Source organism: Nansenia antarctica (assembly GCF_963989245.1).
Source record: "Nansenia antarctica genome assembly, chromosome: 4".
In the NCBI taxonomy this organism is placed as follows: domain Eukaryota; kingdom Metazoa; phylum Chordata; class Actinopteri; order Argentiniformes; family Microstomatidae; genus Nansenia; species Nansenia antarctica.
The window spans coordinates 59,249,535-59,272,122 of NC_137689.1; the positions used below are offsets into that span (position 1 = coordinate 59,249,535).

Consider the following 22,588-nt stretch of genomic DNA (forward strand, 5'->3'; position numbering starts at 1 on the left):
TTAAATAGTAGCGACCTAATAGTCACAAGCACGATTTATCACCATTATACTTATCAATTGTTTTAGAAATATAATTTTTTCATAGTTTCCCTTGGAAATACTAGGTAAATTCCTAGGGAAAAAATACTGGAAGATACAAGGTATATATGCCTAAATCTCATAGTGACGCACACTTTTAAATGGCTCATTATAGCCTGCATTATATATTGCGATTGTCTTGTGCTTTTGTCATTTTAACTTTTGGTTTCTATCACAAAATACTTTGTTCTGCGTAATCAACAGTGATTTTTGTTGCAACGTTTCGGAGTATGGAGTATCAGAATAGCCCACAAGGGGGTGATATAACTCCATTAATTTGGGTAAATTCCACACTGATGAATGACCTTGGATTTTGATCATTAAAGTCATACTTTTAAGGGAGATTCAACTATTTCAACATTACTGGGGTGACTTCCTGCTTACAGACTTCAGATGATGTCCTATTGCTGAGCTTTTAAATGAGTACTTAATGCTTATTAAAAGGTTGAGCATACAAGCCTCATAGATATCCTACTGTAATGACGAGCATACTTCCTGGAGAAGTGAGAAGATAATGTTATGATGCTTGTACCCAAAATATCAGTGATGGACTGATGAGAAATAGGCTATATATTTGTAATTAAGGATTCCAATTACCAAAGTGATAATAAAATAAAAATAATAATAATAAAAAAAGAGCATCACTGTTCAGCTAGCTTTGTGGAAAAGGACTGCCACAGACACCAGGGCATGGTGCTATCACCTAAAAACAAGGCTTTTACGGTAAGTGGTTTTCAAAGTATCGCTCTATTGTTTTGAGATCAGTGCTCAAAAAGTGTTGAACTTCATCCTGTACTGGCGTGTTAATGTAAGTAGTGTTTATGAAGATATATTGATTGTCATGAGTGACATCACATGCAAAGAAAGACACCAGAAACTGTCTTCTAAGAACATTGTTGTATTTAACAATGGAATCTTACAAATAAATAAATGAGCATACCCATTCAACAGAAAACCTGGGAAACGTTTTAAAATGTTCATCTTAATGAACGATATTGCCTCGATGAGACAACAGCATTTCACTGGACACAGGTAGAAAGTATTGCATTGTTCACCGACTGTTGAAGCAAGCACTTCATTGTTTCATTGACATTACCGTCTCTCAAACCAAAGGACAAATGGCTGTAGGAAAACTCATCATCATCAGATACCACCTGGTATCGTAATAATGTGCAAATCAATTAAACATTATAATACAGTATTGCATTACTTAAAAGTGCTTGAGAAAAGGTGCCAACATTCTTCAAAAAAAAGATTGAGCAGGGGGAATTTTTCCTTTTTGTCCCAGAAGCCTTTGCCTTCAATTGTCACAGGCTACGCCACTGGGTAATATTTGGACTCAAACACATAAATGATCACAGAACTGTCTCTTTTACAGACAGATAGTAACCATTAAATGTGTTGGTACAGTGGCAGCACACACAAGACTCTTATCATCTCATATTTTTTATATTTCCAGTGATGTCTGATAATATCCCAGTGTCTTGATTTAGGGGTGTTTTTGTGTGTATGCCAGGAATCTGTGGAATCACCCTGTATTGGTGAATGTGCATCAGGGCAACTTTTTGCGTGTAGACCACAACATGGCCCACGTCGCATGGACGGCTTTACAGTGATTAGACAAAATAGAAGCCAGAGACACTGACTGGTTCATAGGATACTTTCAATCTGGGCCAGTATCAGACTATTATCAAACCAGAACTAGGGTGGTATCAGACCAGAACTAGAGTGGTACCAGACCAAGTATTGTAATAGTAGACAGTATCAAACCAGTGTTTGGCTAGTACCAGTCTGGTGTTAGGCCAGTACTCCCATCAGTAGTGGACCAATCACCATCCATGGTCTGGAGGGATAGTACATTTGGCAACAGACCACAGAGTGTAAATCCTACAATGACAACATTCCTCATGTGAGAATTCGACAGTCATTACCCGGTAAGGCAAACATATAATTTTTCTGAGATCTGGTCTGTATGAATACATACACAAATGTTAAAAAAATTAAATAAAAAAAGAGTTCAAAACATGATAAAAAACAACAACAACAACAACACACAACATAGTGCTTTGGTGGCAACTGGGAAGAGAGAGAAATGCATTATTGCTCTACTTAGGGTGAGGAGCGGATACGGTGACATTGTCTGTATTGCAGTGTTGAAATGCTTTGTTGTCATTTTGTTGACATTTGTCAGTTTGTATCGCCTTCAGTTAATTTGAAATGAAAAGGTGCTGGCACATCTGTAGGCACCAAAAATCCACCTGGTACCTGACCAAAGGCACTGACCAAAAGAAAAAACACAACAAGACGCCTTATCCGTCCGATACAGTCGAATCCTCTACTCTTCTCTTCTGAGAGCGCATTAGTTCACTCCTCATAGGGAATTTATAAGGAAAATACTAGTATTAGGAATATGGTGGGAACTCCCTCAAGCTAGAGTCTAGCCCCATGTTTAAACCAATATAGAGCTCTTAGAATGTAAATTACATGAAGGGGAGAAGGGTAAAGAATCAGACCGCAGACCTAGTTTCTTCACCCCAAGAGACTACAATCCTCCTCCTCTGCAGGGGGTGGAGGGAGGAGGGGAGGAGGTCTTTCATCCAGTCATTCATCAGCAGTCCTGCTCCAGCTCCAGGAGAAGGGGGGGGGGCAGTTCTGCTTCAGTAGGGGGGGGTGTGGGAGAGGATGGGGATGTCAGGAAGGCAGGAAGCTGGACAGGACGCCAGCAGAGCACCTGTCACAACTAAAGAGCCTCCTGCACTCCATCAGGAAGCTAGAGAGTGACTGAGCACTCTTTCTCCTCCCCCCCCCCCCACGCACACACATACACACACACCAAGTCCTTCCTGTGTCAACCCATGCAATGAAATTCAGAAACTGCCATGGCAACAGCATCTATTCTTGAGCCAGCTTTCAAACAAAGCTTATTTATTGGTCACCGTAATAGTCAGGAATGGTGCCATATTCTAAATCGATAGAGTGAGAGTCTTATGTGTGTCATTTGACAGTTTTGAATCAGGCACCTGGATAGGCACCACTCCGTTTTTTTTTTCACCTTTCAGCTTGTACCAGTCAGGAGGGTAGAGGACCTCTCTCAGACCCACCCCCACCCACTTGTCCCAGATGGTCGAAGGAGTCACTGGGTACGTGTCTAATAGGGTGTGTGTGGAGAGTGGGGTGTGGGGTGGGGGGGGCGAGCTTTAGTAGCCAGTGTCTGTCAAGCAGTCTATGAGGATGAGTTGGGTGGGCGAGTATCAGCAGCTAGGAGAGGTTGTGATTGGACTCTGCAGGTAGGCCAGGCCTACACTAGGCTGCCCGTGCGACACCACCACCGACACAGGGAAGCTAAAGATGAAGGGTGAGGTGGGCGTGGAGGAAGACTTTGGCCCCTGCGAAGCAGCCGCGACCGCAGCGGCCGAGGGACTGGCGGCCTCCACGCTACAGCTGGTGGCCAGCACCTGGGACTCAAACTGTAGCAGCTGGCCCATGAAGCTGAAATTGGGCGAGATGATGCTGCGCCGCTTCTTGACAAACTCGAAGGCCTCGTCCAGACGCACACGCTTCTTCTTCATCAGGTACGCCAGGCAGATGGTGGCCGAGCGAGAGATGCCCGCCTGGCAGTGGACCAGCACACGCCCGTTGGAGTCCTTCACTGAGTCTGAAATAAGAGGGGGGGGGGGAAATAATTAGAGATATTTAGACTTTTTATCCGTGACATGAAAATAAAAAGGAAACACTACGTCATATTTACACACATATTTATTCAAAGATAGATACACCAACTTCTTGCGTTTCAGTACATAATCGCACACACACAGACACACCAATCACCCATGACCCCAGAGATACAAAGACATGCAAATTGACATCCTGCATCACAGCCAAATTCACACCTACGCTAACACCATCAACATAACTCCACCTAACCTCCATCAACATTCCTCCCCCTGCTTAAGATAACGAGGAGGTGAGAAATAGCATCAACAGTGAACTCGCTAACACATACATGCAAACACATACAGACAATTTTAAGGTAACAACACGGCGCACCCAGGAAGGGTGGATGAGTCAGACTCCGGTCCCTGAGCAGCTAACTCTGACGCATTTTAACTCCGACACGCTTGCACACCACAAACACACCTCAGTCTACTGGGGTCCCGTCTGGAAAAGCTGCTGTGTGTGTGTGTGTGTGTGCACAACCCCCCCCCCCACACACACACACTATACCTTGCCATGGGGGTCCCACAATGACTTTATCAACACACCCCTCCTCCCAATCCTAATCTATAACATCAATAACTAGCAACTGCAGCATCCCTCCTTCATATATAAACCATCTATAACAACAGCCCTCCTCCCACTCTCCCATCATAAACATCAAGACACACTGTGCCATAGCACGCTCACTCAAATCATTAAACATTCTAATCTAAACGATTTCCCATCTAATTGTATTGCTACTGATTATTAGGCTAACGTGCTCTCATTTTTCCCAAAACAAATACAAGACATCATATTTTCCAAATACAAATGCAAGAACAAATACTTGTCTTACTTTAACAAATTCAATTCAGGCTAAATTAAGGCCCTAAAATCATCAGGTATTATGACAGATCCTTACACTTGGCAATTATGTGACATAAAAGCATTTGCTTTTTTGTTATTTGTGAGGTAGGCCGTATAATGGATTTATGAGGGTTTTGTAAAGCTTAACCAATTGTTTAGCAGTTAACCCCATTCCCACACAAAAACATATATTGTTTAAATTGGGACACAATTCCTTCATTAAAAACATCACTCCGGTTTGGGGTAACTGCAGAACAACCCTTTCTGGACATCAGTGATAAATCCCCCCCCCCCCCCCCTTCAATAAAATGAGCAAATTAAGATTTCACTTCTCTATATAGGCTAGGCACACTGGGATGGACAATCATCTGGCCATGTACATTTCCTGCCACTGATGATGATGATGACGATGATGATAATAATACTTATATGTGTAAACAGACAGCATCTCACTCACCAATAAACTCAATGGCTTCTGTGAACCAGGAGCTGATGTCTTCCTTGTGGTTGTCCTCTACAGGAATGCACTTGTACTGGTACACCCCCTCAAAGTGGTTGGGACAGTTGGAGGAGACGTTAAGTAAGGCGGAGATACCCATGCCGTCCAGCATGTCTTTTTTGGAGGCATGGAAGGCACTGCCGAGGTACAAGAAGGGAAGAATCTCCACCGGACCTCCCTGGATCAGAGAGAAGACGAGAAGAAGTGAGAAGAGGCAAAAAAAAAGAAGTGACAAGTTAATAAGTGATATAGATTAAACTATGGATTAGTTGCATATAGCCTAATTGTTTACACGTCAATGAAATAGCACAATTCAACATTTGATTTGGGCTATTATATATTAAAAGAATAATAATCATAATAATCATGCCTACAGTGTAAAAACATCATTAGGCTACTTTTCCTACAAAATGTTAGAGATCCATCTATCTAATTCTAGAGAATGTATTGATTTTAGATCATGTTATGTCATTGCCGTTATGGGGCTCTGCTCCAAGCGGCAGGAAATGATCGATCCGTAGGCCTTGACCTGAAACAGATGTGTTGGACGGGGATGGGGCAATATTCTTCATCGCACCCCCTCGAGCATGGGAAGAGGGAACTAGTGATGTTATCAATCGTTGTCGAGCCGAGAGACCATGTAAATGACCGGAACCCTACTTGACGCAAGACAATCAATCGGCTAAATCTAAATAAACGGTCTTCTCACCTGTTCTTGAGTTCCACAAGACGAACAGCTGGAGTCCAAACTGGACTGGGTAGAGAATGTGGGCAACGTTTTGGTTTTCAAACAGAATTCTGGATACTCCGTGAAAAATCTGTCGTAGCCCCCTGTGAAAAGATAAAAAAATGTTTGTATTATTTTGATAGGCCTGGCGACATTCAATCTTAGCCTATTTCACACACATGCCGAACAGGGACAAGTGTAAAAAGCTGTGTTATTTGAAATGTATGGAATGTAGGCCTGAACATCAATAGCCTAATCCTAAATAGTGTTTAAATGCGCCACACGTGCTTCCTTCAATTGAAAGGCTCAATGCATTTTAGCTAGACATCATCAATTAATGGAGAATCCTACAAGCTGTGGAAAATATTAAAATGCAATCAGAACAGCATGTTTTTATTTAATGTCATGCGCAATAGTATATAGTCTATAGGCCTAGTCTATACTTAAAATCATAACGAATTGCTATTTCGACATTTAATAGAATAAACATGGTTGATTTTAGATTTTTTCATTTATCCTTTATATCCAATGTTTCATATGCTTAAGAACATCTGCTATACCTGTCTTTACCCCTGTGTCTGGGTAGCCTACACTGCTCCAATGCGTGTGCGTCATTTTAACCTTTTTTGCTTGGAGAATACAATAACCATACTGCGCCATGAACAACAGTAAGGTTTCTTAGCATGTTTTGCATTTAAAAACATGTTGATGGAAATACATCCTGCTAAACGTGGTTTTATGTTGTGGAACTGGAAAACACTGCAGCACATCTTCCCATCGCCAGGGCTCTGCATTACCTCATTACGAGACAATGAAGTGCAATGGGTTGCAAGGTTGCATACGTGCCAGCTGTAGTACAACATGACACTGTTTCAAATAACCTACCAGGTAAAACCATAAGCCTAGGCTACAATTATTTCTAAATATTAATATCTGGTTTGTTTGTAAACAAAGCCAATCGAACAACTCAATAGCAATTCTACCTATTCTGCCCATAGGGACGGCTATTAGTTTACCTTTGAGGAGGAATATTTCGGTCCCAACTGTGTCTCTGTACAAAGCATTGAGCACCAGGGTGATTGTGCTGTCGTCTTTAACCGTGTCTGTGTCGGGTGTCCTTTCGTCGTAGAGAATAACCGCGGAATACAGCCCTGACTTTAGCCGGGCTCTGACCTCTTCGTCACCCGACAGAATCTGGTCCAAACTCACGGAGCCCTTCGCACGCCTTCGCACAATGGTGTTACAGCGGATATTAACTGCGTCCCGAATGTGTCCGGCGCTAAATGCCAGGAATGATCTGCAGTCCAGCACCAGACATTTCGCATTGTCCTCCTTCAACAACCTTTTCAAAACGTTGCAATCCATTTCGCAAAGTTCATCCATTATAACCATATCTTCCCCCATAGCTAAGAGAATTTTGGTTGTCGAGTTGAGGCACACAACTGACTGCAATTGTTCAATCCTAAGCAGCTCCTGCGCGATGTTGTGCTGTTTATCCTCCTGAGAGCATTACTATCACGGGAAGTCACCTCGTTCCGTTTTATGAATGGGGCCTCTGCCGCGAGCTCCATAAAAGGGCGGTGGCGTCACAATGAAGGTAACGTCACCACTAGTGCATTCATTAACCATTCTCTCCTCCCTTTTCATTCATGAAAAGTCAACGATCAGTTAAAGGCGAGATAGAAGATGAAAATGCCGCTGCTGCCAAACCTCGAGCATTATTTAATTCATTTAATTTCTTATTTTAAGGTCCAACTAGGGACTGATGCTGAAAATTACGACAAGCATGATAATATGATAAGCATGATGGTGCAATGCATCTGACACTTGTTTATTTAATGGGTCAATGTTTTAATGTCTATCTGTCTACTCAATACAATTATTATTATTATTATTATTTAGAGTAGGCTAAACTTGTCATATTCTTAGGGGAAGAGGATATTTCATATTTTGAGTTCCTCCTTTTGAAAATGTCATATTTTACATGAGGCATTAGCCCAATCTTAGGCCTATATCATACAAAGCGGGGAATATTGCTTGGCAGCAACCAGCAATACTTTCACACGAAGGTCACGTGATGGTCAGCTTTAATATTCGCACGTCTACCGAATATGGCAGCAATGGGCCCTTAGTTATTAGCCTATTGTGAAATAGTTGTCTTGACACCAAAATAAAGTCATTTTATCAAAAGAATAAAGAACCAAACAAGAATGCAAAGATTAAATCAGTTTCATACAATCGGCAGTTTCACTGAGAGCAAGATCAAGCCCAAGAGAAATCCACACCTGTGTCTGAGTAAACTCAGAGTATAAGCCCATTGAAATAGAACCATGTATACTGATAGGCCAACACTTTTTTTCCAGAACATTATAAAATGGCCAACAGTGAAATATGCTCTATAGCAATGGAGTGTCATGCCAGAAACTGTGTTTTCAGTTGTTTTTGTCTTCTTCTCCAGTAATCATAGCTCAGAGCATTGTTGCCCTATCGGAGAAATCCCCATTACGATCATGCCTGAATTATTTTCACTGCAACGCAGTTAATGAGATGCTCCAACTTACTGTCAACGTGGAAAACTGAATCTGAACTGACCCCCTCTCCCTAACCCATGGTCTATTGTTCGATGGTGTCCATAATGAATGTTTGGTATTGTAGCTTTAGCAAGGCACTCACAGGAGGAAGCAACTGCTTGAGAAGAAAAGACCAAATAGATTAAGGCACCTTGATATCACAGAGTGGTTTCCTTTGTGGTCTGATGTGTATTGGTGTAAAGAAAGTGTGAAATGTTCTAGTATGTCTCTGTGGAGAGTTTCTGTTGCTATTCCTCTAATCTCACTTCACAATGGCAATGAAGACTCAGATTTGACCAAGCCCACAATCATATTCCCATTCAAGGAACAAACTGCTCATATGCAGATTACAGAACATAGTGGTTCACATACTGTACCAATGAATATACAGTATCAATGTCTGCTTGCTCTCTCTCTCTCTCTCTCTCTCTCTATGGATTGTCAATGTGCATCATTTGCATAGTTTAACACAAGCCCATTCAGAGCGCTCAGGTATTTTGCATGAAGATTTCATCTCCATGGCTACGGTTAGGTAGGGTGGAGATGAGGTGACATAGGGGAACAGATGTTTTACTGTAAACAAAGACAGACAGGCAGACAGAATATTGTGTAGGTTTTGGCCAAACAGCAACAGCAGACAATCACAATACAGCAAAGAGAGAAAAGGAGAGAAAGAGAGAAGGGAAGAAAAAAGGGAGAGAGAGAGGGAGGGAGGGAGGAAAGGAGAGAGAAAGAGAGAGAGAGAAAGAGGGAGGGAGGGAGAGATAAGCAAAGAAAGGGAGAGGGAGAGAGGGATGGAGGAAGGGAGAAAGAGAGAGGGGAGAGACAGAGAGAGAAAGAGTGAAAAAAGAGTGGGATGGAGGGAGGGAGAGAGAGAGAGGGGAGAGACAGAGAGAACTGCTGGGTGTGAATCAGGACATCCAGAGTAACAGCCAAGCGTAGTGGACATCAGTGTCGGAATGACATGTGTCCCGTCGCCATGGTGCCCAGCGCAATCCACAAAGCCTCAGAGGGACCTGCCATGAACATGAAGCCCCACCGTCATGGCAACAAGAGAGAAGTGTGCGAGAGGAGGGTGTGGCAGTCCGCCTGTCATTGGATGGGCATGTGGCCCCCTTCTCTGCTCTGACATCACTTGTCTCCGCCCCCTTCCATTAACCACCCCTCAGAAGCAGCTCAATCACAGAACAGACTAGGATAACTCCAGATCCACCCAAACACACACACAGACACACACACACTCCCTAGTAAACCCTTTCTCTTCCTCTCCAACTTATCCACCCCCTGTCCGTCTTTCATTGGCATGATAAATATCCAGTGCTTTGCATGCTGGGTAGAAAATGAGTCACAGGCCGAAGCCATGGGAATACAACCCACTCTGTCATCTCTATCAGGGCAGCTGTGTCTCCCTGCCTCCCCCTACCAGCTTGTTTGTCTTCTGTTCATCCCTGTGCTTGGCTGTCACTCTGGGTGTCCTGATTCACTCCAAGCAGTTATCTCTCTCTCTCTCTCTCTCTCTCTCTCTCTCTCTCTCTCTCTCTCTCTCTCTCTCTCTCTCTCTCTCTCTCTCTCTGATTTATGGATTCCACTGTACAGTATGCTCTGTTTTGAATCTTTTCCTATATAAAACCTTAATCCAATGAGTATTGTGTTCAGTGAGTGTGAGAGTAAGTGTGTGTGTGCGTGCGTGCGTGCATGTGTGCATGCGTGCGTGATTGCATTGTGCATGCATTGTCTATGATGACATGTGTGAGAAAAAGAGAGATGGGTGGGTATGTGTATCATGTGAACAGGATGCCTGGTGTGTGTGTGTGTGTGTGTGTGTGTGTGTGTGTGTGTGTGTGTAGGGTGGGGTTAGTGGGGTGGGAGCTGGGAGGTTGTCGACTATGTTTTGAACAGAACCATCAGCCAGCCAGTCATTTCATATATAGTCTCCAGTTTCAACTCTTTTTGATTTAGTTTGGTTTGGGTTAGAGAGTATAGAGTAGTAGTTGCTCTCCTCTCTGAAGATCTTGGATAAACTTTATTCAGTACTCCAGAGGGCAGACCATGGCAGTACTTACTTGTACTATGGCCTACATTTGTAAAACTTCTCAGGAAAACTTGGTAATGTTTTACTTGAACCACCATCCACATAGAAGTGATATAGTCATATCCCTTTACAAGCATTAATAGAGCCTTATAGATGCAGCTATTGAGTATTATGAAACTCTATGATTATGCAATAAGACAGAAGGGCTGTTTTTTTAAAATATATCACAGCTAAGGGGCCACTTGTTCCTTATTCCTTTATCATTTCTCAAAGGAGCAGGATGTAAGATTTAAAGCTCTAAATGCCCAGGATAAATCCATTCAGAGGAGGAAATGGAACATTGAATGGAAATTATATATATTTGTTGCATTAGGGCCTTTAAGTACCTATTTTACCTTTTACATGTGAAAAAAATCAAGACCGGAATACACTGATGTTTTTGGAAAGTCTGTGAGTTAATCAATGACAGAGTTCTGTGTCAATAACCCCAAATCCATGTGTTGACTTCTCACCTCTTGCTCCTGCAACTGTTGTCTGTAAAACATTACATTGGTCAGACAGACTTCATCCTGGGCATGGAAAAAACAGCAGTTTTCTTTCAAACAGTCATGGAGGTTATGACTTTAGAATCTAAGGCTACATTTCTGGGCCCAGTTTGCTTTGTAGCTAATGTGGTACTTTATTTATTCCTGATAACCCCGACCCATGACACTTGTATAACAGAAAGGTGCTGACTTTGGAATCTACAGCTACTTTCCTAGGCCCAGTTTCCCAAAAGCTTTAGCTTTGTAGCTAACATGGTACGTTTTATTTCTCTCAATGACGCAGACCCATGCTACTCATATAACGACAAAGTGCTTTAACACATTTATTATAATTAATAGTATCACATTAGCTACAAAGCTTTCTGGAAACAAGACCTGTATCTAATAAAGTTTGACTCATTCCTCGTCTTTATGCAGCCTAGTATTGATACATGGTGTGAGGGTCCATTGTCGAGCTCATGTTCAATGCACAGAAACAGGTTGAAATTAGTACCACACTCCTTGGGTTGAATGGGTAATTTATTCAGAAGTTCAGGCTTTGAGATGATAACAGGAAGAAAGTTGTGGTCCCACACATCTAAAGGCATGCTGGGGGTTTCTCCTTCTGGAGGAAAGAGTTTCTTGAATTTTTCAAAATATATATATTTTTATCTTCTTGCTTGGAAAAATGTATTGGAATATGCCTTGTTCACAGCTGAACATTATACCATAGACAAGTGGGTTGCAGCATTTAAAATCAGGACAGTTGAGAATGACAACCCATTAGCAACGTTCTACTGGGTATCCTGTATCGAATAATGCCATTTTAATGCATACTCTAGGTGTGCAACTGTTTTAATCTAAATGTCAAAATATGCAGCATTTTCACGTTCTCCCTTGCTAGCACAGCAGAGAGATTTAGATTGTCCTCTTCCTGCTAGTGTAACTGAGGTGGTTCAGTGACCCACGGTCATGTGATCAGAGGACTTACACATTTGTGTGGTGATCAAACAACTCAAGTTCAAACCCAGCGGATCAGACTAGTGACTGCTGTCCATGCACTACACTAGCTAGCAGTGTTCATCCTGTATAGTTCGGTCATGCCAGTCGTACTCTGCCAACGGATGCCACACAGACAGAGCATTAGAGTGAGAGAATGAGAATCCACAGGCTCGGTCAGGGCTGAGTAATCATCTCCTGATTGGTCAGTTGGTGCTAGGAAACACCTCCTCTCCCTCTTATCCTCGCCAATTATTTCCGATTGGTTGAAGTTCTCGGAAAGACACCAAAGACTATTTGTGTTGGAGTCATTCAAACAAAGAGTTTCCTAACATGTATTGACTTCTGTCTAAATGTCACCTTCTGAGAAAGTCCTCCTGGAATTTGAATGAATATGGACTGATAGTGTCCAAACAAGCATGGCAAGTTCTCACAATGTTTGTATTTACTATCAAAGACAGACAGAGTGGTGCTGTCACAACTGGACTACTGGAAAGCAGCCCCTTTATAATGTGTTATAATGCGATATGTCACCTTGCTCTCATTCCTTCTCTCCCTCTCCCTGTTTCTCTCTCCTCTTTTTATCTATCTCTCAGTCAATAAGGGCATTTGTGTGTTAATCAAATCAAAGCAGACAAATCTATTTACAAATACATTTTTGAATTCTATATTATTGAGTTAATTATTTATTCCACCTGCTAGTGATAGTGGTACGATAAGAACACATCTACTGTATCTTCTGTGAGATGTTAGGTATGTCCCTGTGTGTATGTATGTATGTGTGTGTGTGTGTGTGTGTGTGTGTGTGCACAAGTGTGTTTGTGTGTCACACAGACACAAATTCAGCCCACAACTCCGGAAGCTGACATATCCTCATTCAAAAACTTGATTTGATAGTCAAATGTATCACAGAAGATGAGAGGACTGCTTGAGGTCAGGATACCAATCCCACATTATTATGCAACACTAAGACAAACATGCTTCATAGACTGTATATAACATGGTGGGAACACTCTTAGGCCTACATATACAGAATCATCCTCAGCCTATTATGCCCAAACCAACTTATTGTTGTGTGACATTTCAATTATACTTTACACACAGATGTAATTTTTTATTTTTTTATTTTTTTATTTAACCTTTATTTATACAGGTAAAAACACATTGAGCCCCAAGGGCTCATTTTCAAGTGTGACCTGTTCACAGGCATACAACATCCACCACAAACAAATACAATACAAAACCTGGCCTACATAGTCTAAAACTAAACTAAAACTACATAGTCTAAAACTAAAACTAGTCTAAAACAGTCTAAGATAATCTAAAACAAAACTAAAACTACAAACCTAAAACTAGCCAGCTAAAGAGCTAGGGACAGGGAGGGGTCAGCAATGGGCAAAAGGGAGGGTCAACTCAATTGCAAGAACAAATCATGGACTCGCACTGTATGTCTCTCAGCAAGAGCTTGAAACTGGAAAGAGGGATCAGATGAGACAGTTTCAGACTCTGCTGTAAAGAATTCCAAGAGGAAGGGGCTGCAAATGAGAACGCCCTTTTGCCTTTCATGGTCCGGACCAAGGGGATGGAGTATGTGATGATGTCCTGTGTGCGAAGGCCGTAGATGGATTGCTTGCGTGACAGATGGTTAGAAAGGAGGAGGGGAGGGGGAGCAGACCAAGGATGGATTTGTAAATGAAAATATACCAGTGAAGAGTTTGGCGGATAGAGAGAGATGACCAGTTAACCAGAGAGTATAGCACACAGTGATGCATAAGGGGTTTACAGCCTGTTATAAACCTTAACGCGCCATGGTAAACTGCGTCCAGATGTTGAAGAGAGGTAGCAGAGGCATTCATGTACAAGACATCACCGTAGTCCAAGAGAGGCAGAAAGGTGGCAGCAACCAGACGTTTTCTTGCAGCAGCTGAGAAACAATACTTGTTTCTAAAGAAAAAGCTTAGCTTCAATTTCAGTTTCTTTAGAAGGTTGTCTATGTGCAGTTGAAAAGAGAGGCTGTCGTCCAGTTGAATGCCAAGGTATTTGTAGTTTGGCACAAGCTCAATAGGTGAACCCTGACATGATACAATGTCAGGAAGAGCACTTGGCACCCGCTTGTTATTGGAAAAATGCATGACTTTGGTCTTCCCTGTATTCAACACCAGTCTGAGCTGAAACAGCTGGGACTGAAGGGCATCAAAAGCAGTCTGCAAAGCCTCGAAGGCACGGTTGATAGAGGATGCAAAGCAATACAAGATTGTGTCATCCGCATACAAATTAACAGCAGCATTAGAGATTAATCCTATTTCATTGATATAAATGGTGAAGAGAGTTGGCCCCAAGACCGAACCCTGTGGCACCCCATTGGTAACAGTGAGCAAGTTGGATGAGAGATCACCAAACTGCACAGACTGTTTCCGTTGTGACAGGTAGTTGGTGAACCAGCCAACAGCATGAGGGGACAGCCCAATATCAGAGAGGCGCTGGCATAAGATGGCATGATCGACGGTGTCAAAGGCTTTAGACAAGTCGATAAAAAGTGCAGCACAGTGATTCTTCTTATCCAAAGCCTCAGTAATATCATTAACCACTTTGACAGCAGCAGACACTGTGCTGTGCTGCTTCCTAAAGCCAGACTGAAGGGGCGATAGGATGTTGTGTGAATCTAGTAAGTCCTTGATCTGATCGTTAATTAGTCGCTCAAGGACCTTGGCTAGGACAGAAAGCTTTGAAATTGGTCTGTAGTTGTTCAAACATTTTGGGTCACCCCCCTTCAGAAGTGGGAGCACAAAAGCGGTTTTCCAGACCTCTGGCATCACATTGTTAGAAATAGATAAATTGAAAATGTGTGATACAGGTTCTGCAATGAAATCTGCGAGATCTGTGAGATCTTAACATGGGATTAAATCATACCAATACGTATGTTACAAATAGTTTCAAATACTTGACCTGCATTTGATTTTGGTACACTGGCACGGGTACAATGGAACTACTGTAATGGAATGTACATCATACCAAATACTATAACATTTTTGTCATATTTGATCCAGGTCTGATTGGAATCTTGACACCATTCCCATATCCTAAAATCACATACAGTAAGTAGTGCCTTGCAATCTATGGGTTTCCAGGTTCCAAGTCCCTTCTTGACAGCCCAGCCCAGCCTCTCTCCCTACCTCCCCAGCCTATATCCCCCTACCTCCCCAGCCTCTATCCTCTACCTCCCCAGCCTCTATCCTCTACCTCCCCAGCCTCTATCCTCTACCTCCCCAGCCTCTATCCTCTACCTCCCCAGCCTCTATCCTCTACCTCCCCAGCCTCTATCCCCCTACCTCCCCAGCCTCTATCCCCCTACCTCCCCAGCCTCTATCCCCCTACCTCCCCAGCCTCTATCCCCCTACCTCCCCAGCCTCTATCCCCTACCTCCCCAGCCTCTATCCCCTACCTCCCCAGCCTCTATCCCCCTACCTCCCCAGCCTCTATCCCCTACCTCCCCAGCCTCTATCCTCTACCTCCCCAGCCTCTATCCCCTACCTCCCCAGCCTCTATCCCCTACCTCCCCAGCCTCTATCCCCCTACCTCCCCAGCCTCTATCCCCTACCTCCCCAGCCTCTATCCTCTACCTCCCCAGCCTCTATCCTCTACCTCCCCAGCCTCTAGCCTCTACCTCCTCTACTTCCCCAGCCTCTATCCCCTACCTCCCCAGCCTCTATCCCCCTACCTCCCCAGCCTCTATCCCCTACCTCCCCAGCCTCTATCCCCTACCTCCCCAGCCTCTATCCTCTACCTCCCCAGCCTCTATCCCCTACCTCCCCAGCCTCTATCCTCTACCTCCCCAGCCTCTATCCCCCTACCTCCCCAGCCTCTATCCCCTACCTCCCCAGCCTCTATCCTCCTACCTCCCCAGCCTCTATCCCCCTACCTCCCCAGCCTCTATCCCCCTACCTCCCCAGCCTCTATCCCCTACCTCCCCAGCCTCTATCCCCCTACCTCCCCAGCCTCTATCCTCTACCTCCCCAGCCTCTATCCCCCTACCTCCCCAGCCTCTATCCCCTACCTCCCCAGCCTCTATCCCCCTACCTCCCCAGCCTCTATCCTCTACCTCCCCAGCCTCTATCCTCTACCTCCCCAGCCTCTATCCTCTACCTCCCCAGCCTCTATCCCCCTACCTCCCCAGCCTCTATCCTCTACCTCCCCAGCCTCTATCCCCCTACCTCCCCAGCCTCTATCCCCCTACCTCCCTAGCCTCTATCCTCTACCTCCCCAGCCTCTATCCCCTACCTCCCCAGCCTCTATCCCCTACCTCCCCAGCCTCTATCCCCCTACCTCCCCAGCCTCTATCCCCCTACCTCCCTAGCCTCTATCCTCTACCTCCCCAGCCTCTATCCCCCTACCTCCCCAGCCTCTATCCCCTACCTCCCCAGCCTCTATCCCCCTACCTCCCCAGCCTCTATCCCCTACCTCCCCAGCCTCTATCCCCCTACCTCCCCAGCCTCTATCCCCCTACCTCCCCAGCCTCTATCCTCTACCTCCCCAGCCTCTATCCCCCTACCTCCCCAGCCTCTATCCCCCTACCTCCCCAGCCTCCATCCCCCTACCTCCCCAGCCTCTATCCCTACCTCCCCAGCCTCTATCCCCTACCTCCCCAGCCTCTATCCCCTACCTCCCCAGCCTCTATCCCCTACCTCCCCAGCCTCTATCCCCTACCTCCCCAGCCTCTATCCCCCTACCTCCCCAGCCTCTATCCTCTACCTCCCCAGCCTCTATCCCCCTACCTCCCCAGCCTCTATCTCCTACCTCCCTAGCCTCTATCCTCTACCTCCCCAGCCTCTATCCCCCTACCTCCCCAGCCTCTATCCCCTACCTCCCCAGCCTCTATCCTCTACCTCCCCAGCCTCTATCCCCTACCTCCCCAGCCTCTATCCATTACATTCCCAACCTCTATTTACTACGTCCAAGCCTAGCTTATTATTAACCTACATCCCTAGCATCTGTGTACTGAGGGGGATGGACAGGGATTATCCCAGCCCACGAGGGCAGCCAGAGCTAGAGACATTGGGGAGGGAGTGCTGTAAGAGTGGTAGTGGCATGGGGCACGTGGCAGACGAGTAGACAGGCATTCAGGGATTACTTAGACCGGAATCAGAACGATATGAGAGGCCATGTGAGAGCTGACCCTCCCGCCCTCCCCCACCCCCGGACACAGGAAACTGAAGAGAAAGATACGTGGGTTTCTCTGTTCCACTACTGCTCTCTGACTTCTCTAAGGACTCTTCACTGAACTCATAGTAACTGATGATTATTTCTCCCCCACACCCTCTCATTTAAAGAATCCACTCCACTCTCTCCTTTCACTGTCACACATAGCAGTCATCTCTCTCTCTCTCTCTCTCTCTCTCTCTCTCTCTCTCTCTAGTTCTGCTCTTTATGCATACATCTACTGATCAACTCTCCTAACCCATATTCTATTAAATACTTACACAACCCTACAACTTGATTATCTGTCTTTTTGTATACACTCTACAGTACTGCAAACTGTCCACAGATTCACAAAGACAGGAGGAAAGTTTTTTCTATCAACTCCTGCAGACATTTGTTTCCATGGTTACCCAGGGAATGGGTTCATATGTATGAATGTACTGCAGTTCTTTAGATACCACTTTGATATTAAATTCAACAAAATGTAGTTCGTTTTTTTTCTTCATTACTGAATACACAAACAAATACCTTTCAGGTTTTTCATCCCATTATACAGTATATACAGCATTTCCCTATACAGCTATACGTATAATATCTGCTATAGACATACAGTAGCGGTAGTAAAATCAATGAAACACTGGCGTGATGTTCTTAGCAGGTACAACCATGTTCCTGGAAGTAGACATTATTCTCCTTCCTGAGAGGAGGGGTCTCGAGGGTACAGCTTAACAACATCATTCATTCAGATTCTGTTTCATGGCCGAGGTAGCTCTTCTAAGCAGAAGGCAGGACGCTGACATGAATCGTAAGTGACATCAGCAGGAAATGGTGTCTGATGACTGACGAGCTTGGCTTTGATTTTTCCTTTCTCTCCTGAGGTTTGTGAATAAGGACGTCACACCCATGTCATTAAAATGAATAGAATTGACATTATTTTTCGACACTTACGCAGAGCTTGTTGCTTTCTAGGAACATTATCTCCATATGCAGGTTATTGGAAATGATCATGGTTGATTTCTTGCCTAACAACAGGAGAGTACTAGATTGACCTATTTCTAGTAACTCTCTTCAACAAAAATGCCTTCAAACAGTAAGTCATATAAACACTTAGATACTAATAAGCAATCACACCCTTACCATGTCCTGCCTTTATATTAAGTCTTCTATAAGTTCTGGTCTTGGAGAGCCATCAACTTTTGTCCCAGCCCAACACTCAAATTCAGCTTATCACAACATTGTGGCTTTGGCAAAATTCAAAAGGTTTCCTCCCAGAAAGGGGGGATTGTGTTCTTACTGAGATCTAAGGGACAGATAGACTCTTGTTACAGACAGTGTTTTTGTGTCAGACGTCACCGCACCTGATATGTTTTCTCTGCTGTGTGTTTTCAAGGCTGAGAGAGAGAGGCAGCTAGAGGGATGGAGTTGCCAAGGCGACCATGCACACTCTTGTCTGAAATATGTATTTTGTTAGTAGACATTAGACAAGATTGTGGTAATGTTTGTGTTTGCAATAATTTCATCAATCACAGTTGTATTGGTGGAGAAAAATACATGCAGTTACATGGGCAGACGTTGCCAGTCTCCACCCCAGAGCTTTAACATTCAACATTATTACATGAGTAAACATGGGGGAGAGAGAGAGGGAGGATGGAGGCCGAGAAAGAGAAGAAGGGGGACAGAGAGAGAGAGGAGGGAAGGACAGAGAGGGAGAATGGGACAGAGATGAGAGGGAGGAGGGGTGATTGAATGTACAAGAAAGGTTATAGACAGGGAGAAGGGGGGACAAAAGGGGAGGACAGAGAGGGAGGATTGGGGGAAAAGAGGGGGGCAGAGAAGGAGATGTGACAAAGAGGGAGGAAGTAGATCCCTGACACTAATGACACCAGCACTTCCAACAAGTGATTGAATTGAAATGTTCTCTCCTGAGTCTTAATGGGTGGTTCTCATACAGGCCAGGGTAGCTAATGACCAGTGGCTAATCTCCATGCAAGGCCAAGTGTGTGTGTGTGTGTGTGTGTGTGTGTGTGTGTGTGTTTACATGTGTGTGTACATGCATGTGTGTCTCTTGGGCCAATAGTCAGGTAATTACTAATGCACAAGCAGCTGACAGGCTAACATACAGTATAGTAAGAAGAAGTGGATTTCAAGATCATGACTTACAACATGTGCCCTGTGTGGGGCTCTTTAAATTGACTAATTATAGTTAGCCACTGTGTTACGTCCACAACCCTCTACAATAACAAACCCCAAACCACAACGGCAGCCTGCAGAAAAGCTAGTTTCCGAGCAAGAATGAGTAGAGTTTGTTAGTCTGGTCTTTCCTCTGTCCTATTCTTGAGCTGTCTTTTTCCATTCTCAACTCTACTCAGCTGTGAACGGGGTGAATCATTCTCTGACCGTGTCTGGGTTTGACTTTACGGACTTAGCTTAAGTTAGCTATGCTGAAGGTTTCTTGGAGAGGGAGTCATTTAGTGGTTTATATTTGGTGGCTTAAATTTGTCATTTCTAGTTGAGACCTTACACATTAATCAAAAGAGAAGGAAACATACGACATGTTTGACGTGTGTGAGTGTGTGTGTGTGTGTGTGTGTGTGTGTGTGTGTGTGTGTGTGTGTGTGTGTGAATGACCTTGACTGGCCCTATCACATGAGAGACAATACTCTGCTAAAACAGACACATCTGGTTCTGTTGGTCTACATGTGACACCCATGTGACAACTATCTGACAAATGTTCAGTTTTTGGGAACAATGCTGGTCTACTGGCCAGGTCATTGGGACAATATCCATATCAATGCCATAATAGTCAGTAGTATTCATTGTTCACCTAATAAATGTTCTTCTGAAACGTCTGGACACTCTTGAGCATTGTGTGGAGATGACCAACAGCGACAGCTTTTTACAGCTACGCCCACATCCGTTCTCTTCATCCCTTTCTAACTCGCGCTTCTTCTTCCACTTCTTCTTCAACATGCTTGTTGGTTCCGTGCCTCAGGTGAAACAGGTAAAGAGCACAGAGACATGATAGTGTATACTCTATAGTAGACACAATTGGAAAATGAAGATTTTCAAAGAACGATATGCAACACCTCCACCAAATTATACTTCCCTGAAAAGTTTTTGTATCATAATTCAGAATTTCAAAGGGGTCTGGCTTGGTTCTAGGCTTAGCTCTAAGCCTAAATGGGAGAGAGACAGGTTGGGGTGAGGGCAGGGACTGAGAGTGAGGGCAGGGACTGAGGGTGAGGGTGTGGGCATGGCTTCAGTAAACACAGACAGATTGGGGTGAGGGCGGGGACTGGGGGTGAGGGTGGAAGTGTGGCTTCAGTTAGCACAGACAGGTTGGGGTGAGGGCAGGGACTGAGGGTGAGGGTGGGCTTCAGTAAGCACAGACAGGTTGGGGTGAGGGCAGGGACTGGGGGTGAGGGTGGAAGTGTGGCTTCAGTAAGCACAGACAGGTTGGGGTGAGGGCAGGGATTGGGGGTGAGGGTGGAAGTGTGGCTTCAGTTAGCACAGACAGGTTGGGGTGAGGGCAGGGACTGAGGGTGAGGGTGGGCTTCAGTAAGCACAGACAGGTTGAGGTGAGGGCAGGGACTGAGGGTGAGGGTGGGCTTCAGTAAGCACAGACAGGTTGGGATGAGGGCAGGGACTGGGGGTGAGGGTGGGCTTCAGTAAGCACAGACAGGTTGGGATGAGGGCAGGGACTGGGGGTGAGGGTGGGAGTGTGGCTTCAGTAAGCACAGACAGATTGGGGTGAGGGCAGGGACTGAGGGTGAGGGTGGAAGTGTGGCTTCAGTTAGCACAGACAGGTTGGGGTGAGGGCAGGGACTGGGGGTGAGGGTGGGAGTGTGGCTTCAGTAAGCACAGACAGGTTGGGGTGAGGGCAGGGACTGGGGGTGAGGGTGAGAGTGGGCTTCAGTAAGCACAGACAGGTTGGGATGAGGGCAGGGACTGGGGGTGAGGGTGGGAGTGTGGCTTCAGTAAACACAGACAGATTGGGGTGAGGGCAGGGATTGGGGGTGAGGGTGGAAGTGTGGCTTCAGTTAGCACAGACAGATTGGGGTGAGGGCAGGGATTGGGGGTGAGGGTGGGAGTGTGGCTTCAGTTAGCACAGACAGGTTGGGGTGAGGGCAGGGACTGGGGGTGAGGGTGGAAGTGTGGCTTCAGTTAGCACAGACAGGTTGGGGTGAGGGCAGGGACTGGGGGTGAGGGTATGGGTGGAGGCGTGGCTTCAGTAAGCATCAGTAAGCATAGGCAGGTCCGATGCTCTACCCTTATAGCTGAAGTGTGTACTCATACACTTCCCTTCATGGGTGCAAAAGGAATGGACTGGTGTAAGCAATATGGTGGAATCATTACCCACCCATGCTGGTACCAATCCAGTGCTTTGGAAGGCATGAGAGAAAGTGAACGAGTGCACACTTCAGCCAGAACAGTAGAGAATCAGACTGCAGCCTTAAGGAGGCTTCAACCAAATCCACTCCTGGTAGTAAGAGGAGCGATCGGGGTAACACCTAAGCCAAATGTGAGTGACTTGGTATGCTTGGCATGAGATAATACTGAAGACTAAAAGGAGTGTGCACAAGGACAGTAAATTCAGAGTCAGAGAGTGGCAGTCTTTACTCAATGTAACAACCAAACAGATGTCTCGTATCTCTACTCAAGGCCGGTGGTAGCTATGGGCGGCGGTGGGCTCAGCCCACCTGATCAAAAGTTATGACTTTTTTTTCTGAATTGTTGATATTCCGGGGGGTGTATGTTTAATCTCATATTTGTATTTACTGTAGGTCGATATACTATGTTTATCGATTTAGCGCTGCCCATAGCCACAGCTAGCACCCCCCCTCCCCGTCCCTACCCTCCCATGGTGTTGGTTCTGGTGCCGGGCCTGTCTCTACTAATACTTCAGTCTACAATTCGTGAGCAGTTATTTACTTGTACAGAACAATGTACAGAATCACCTTAGCTGCAGCCATTTCCTCTTAATGACTAGCTTGTCCAGCTTGTATAATAAAGATTATAATGATTTGCAATATTATGTTCTTGGAGTAATCTCATTAGAATGAGGGGGTAATCTTGCAGAAAATATCCTGAACAAGTGTTACATACTATAAACATAAGCATTCCAAGTAATTAGACCTTTCAGGAAACTGACATTTTTCCATCACTTCCTCTTTTGTTTTACCAAAAGTCTTCCTCATAAGAAGAAACCACAATTGTCCTGTATCCCACGTTAAGACAATGTCAAATTCCCTAGCACTTCTCCGCTACTCCCTCTCTGCAACCACAAGAACAGCTTACAAAAACATTACCTCCCTCTGCCCTTTCCCAGGAAAATGTGAATATGCTTATTCCATATTGTGGGACTATGAGTCTAGTCATTTTTTAAACCAAATATAACCT

General features: G+C 44.8%; 1 protein-coding gene across 1 annotated transcript; it reads right to left on the bottom strand.

The window, feature by feature from the left end:
- Nucleotides 1–756: 756 nt before the first annotated feature.
- On the bottom strand, nt 757–7,360 carry dusp4 (dual specificity phosphatase 4). The gene is made up of 4 exons (XM_080528923.1): nt 6,884–7,360; nt 5,850–5,971; nt 5,099–5,318; nt 757–3,733 (listed from the first exon to the last, which is right to left on the bottom strand). The coding sequence occupies exons 1-4, from the start codon at nt 7,269–7,271 to the stop codon at nt 3,330–3,332; spliced, it is 1,134 nt and encodes a 377-aa protein (XP_080385049.1). The 5' UTR covers nt 7,272–7,360; the 3' UTR covers nt 757–3,329.
- Nucleotides 7,361–22,588: the final 15,228 nt, after the last annotated feature.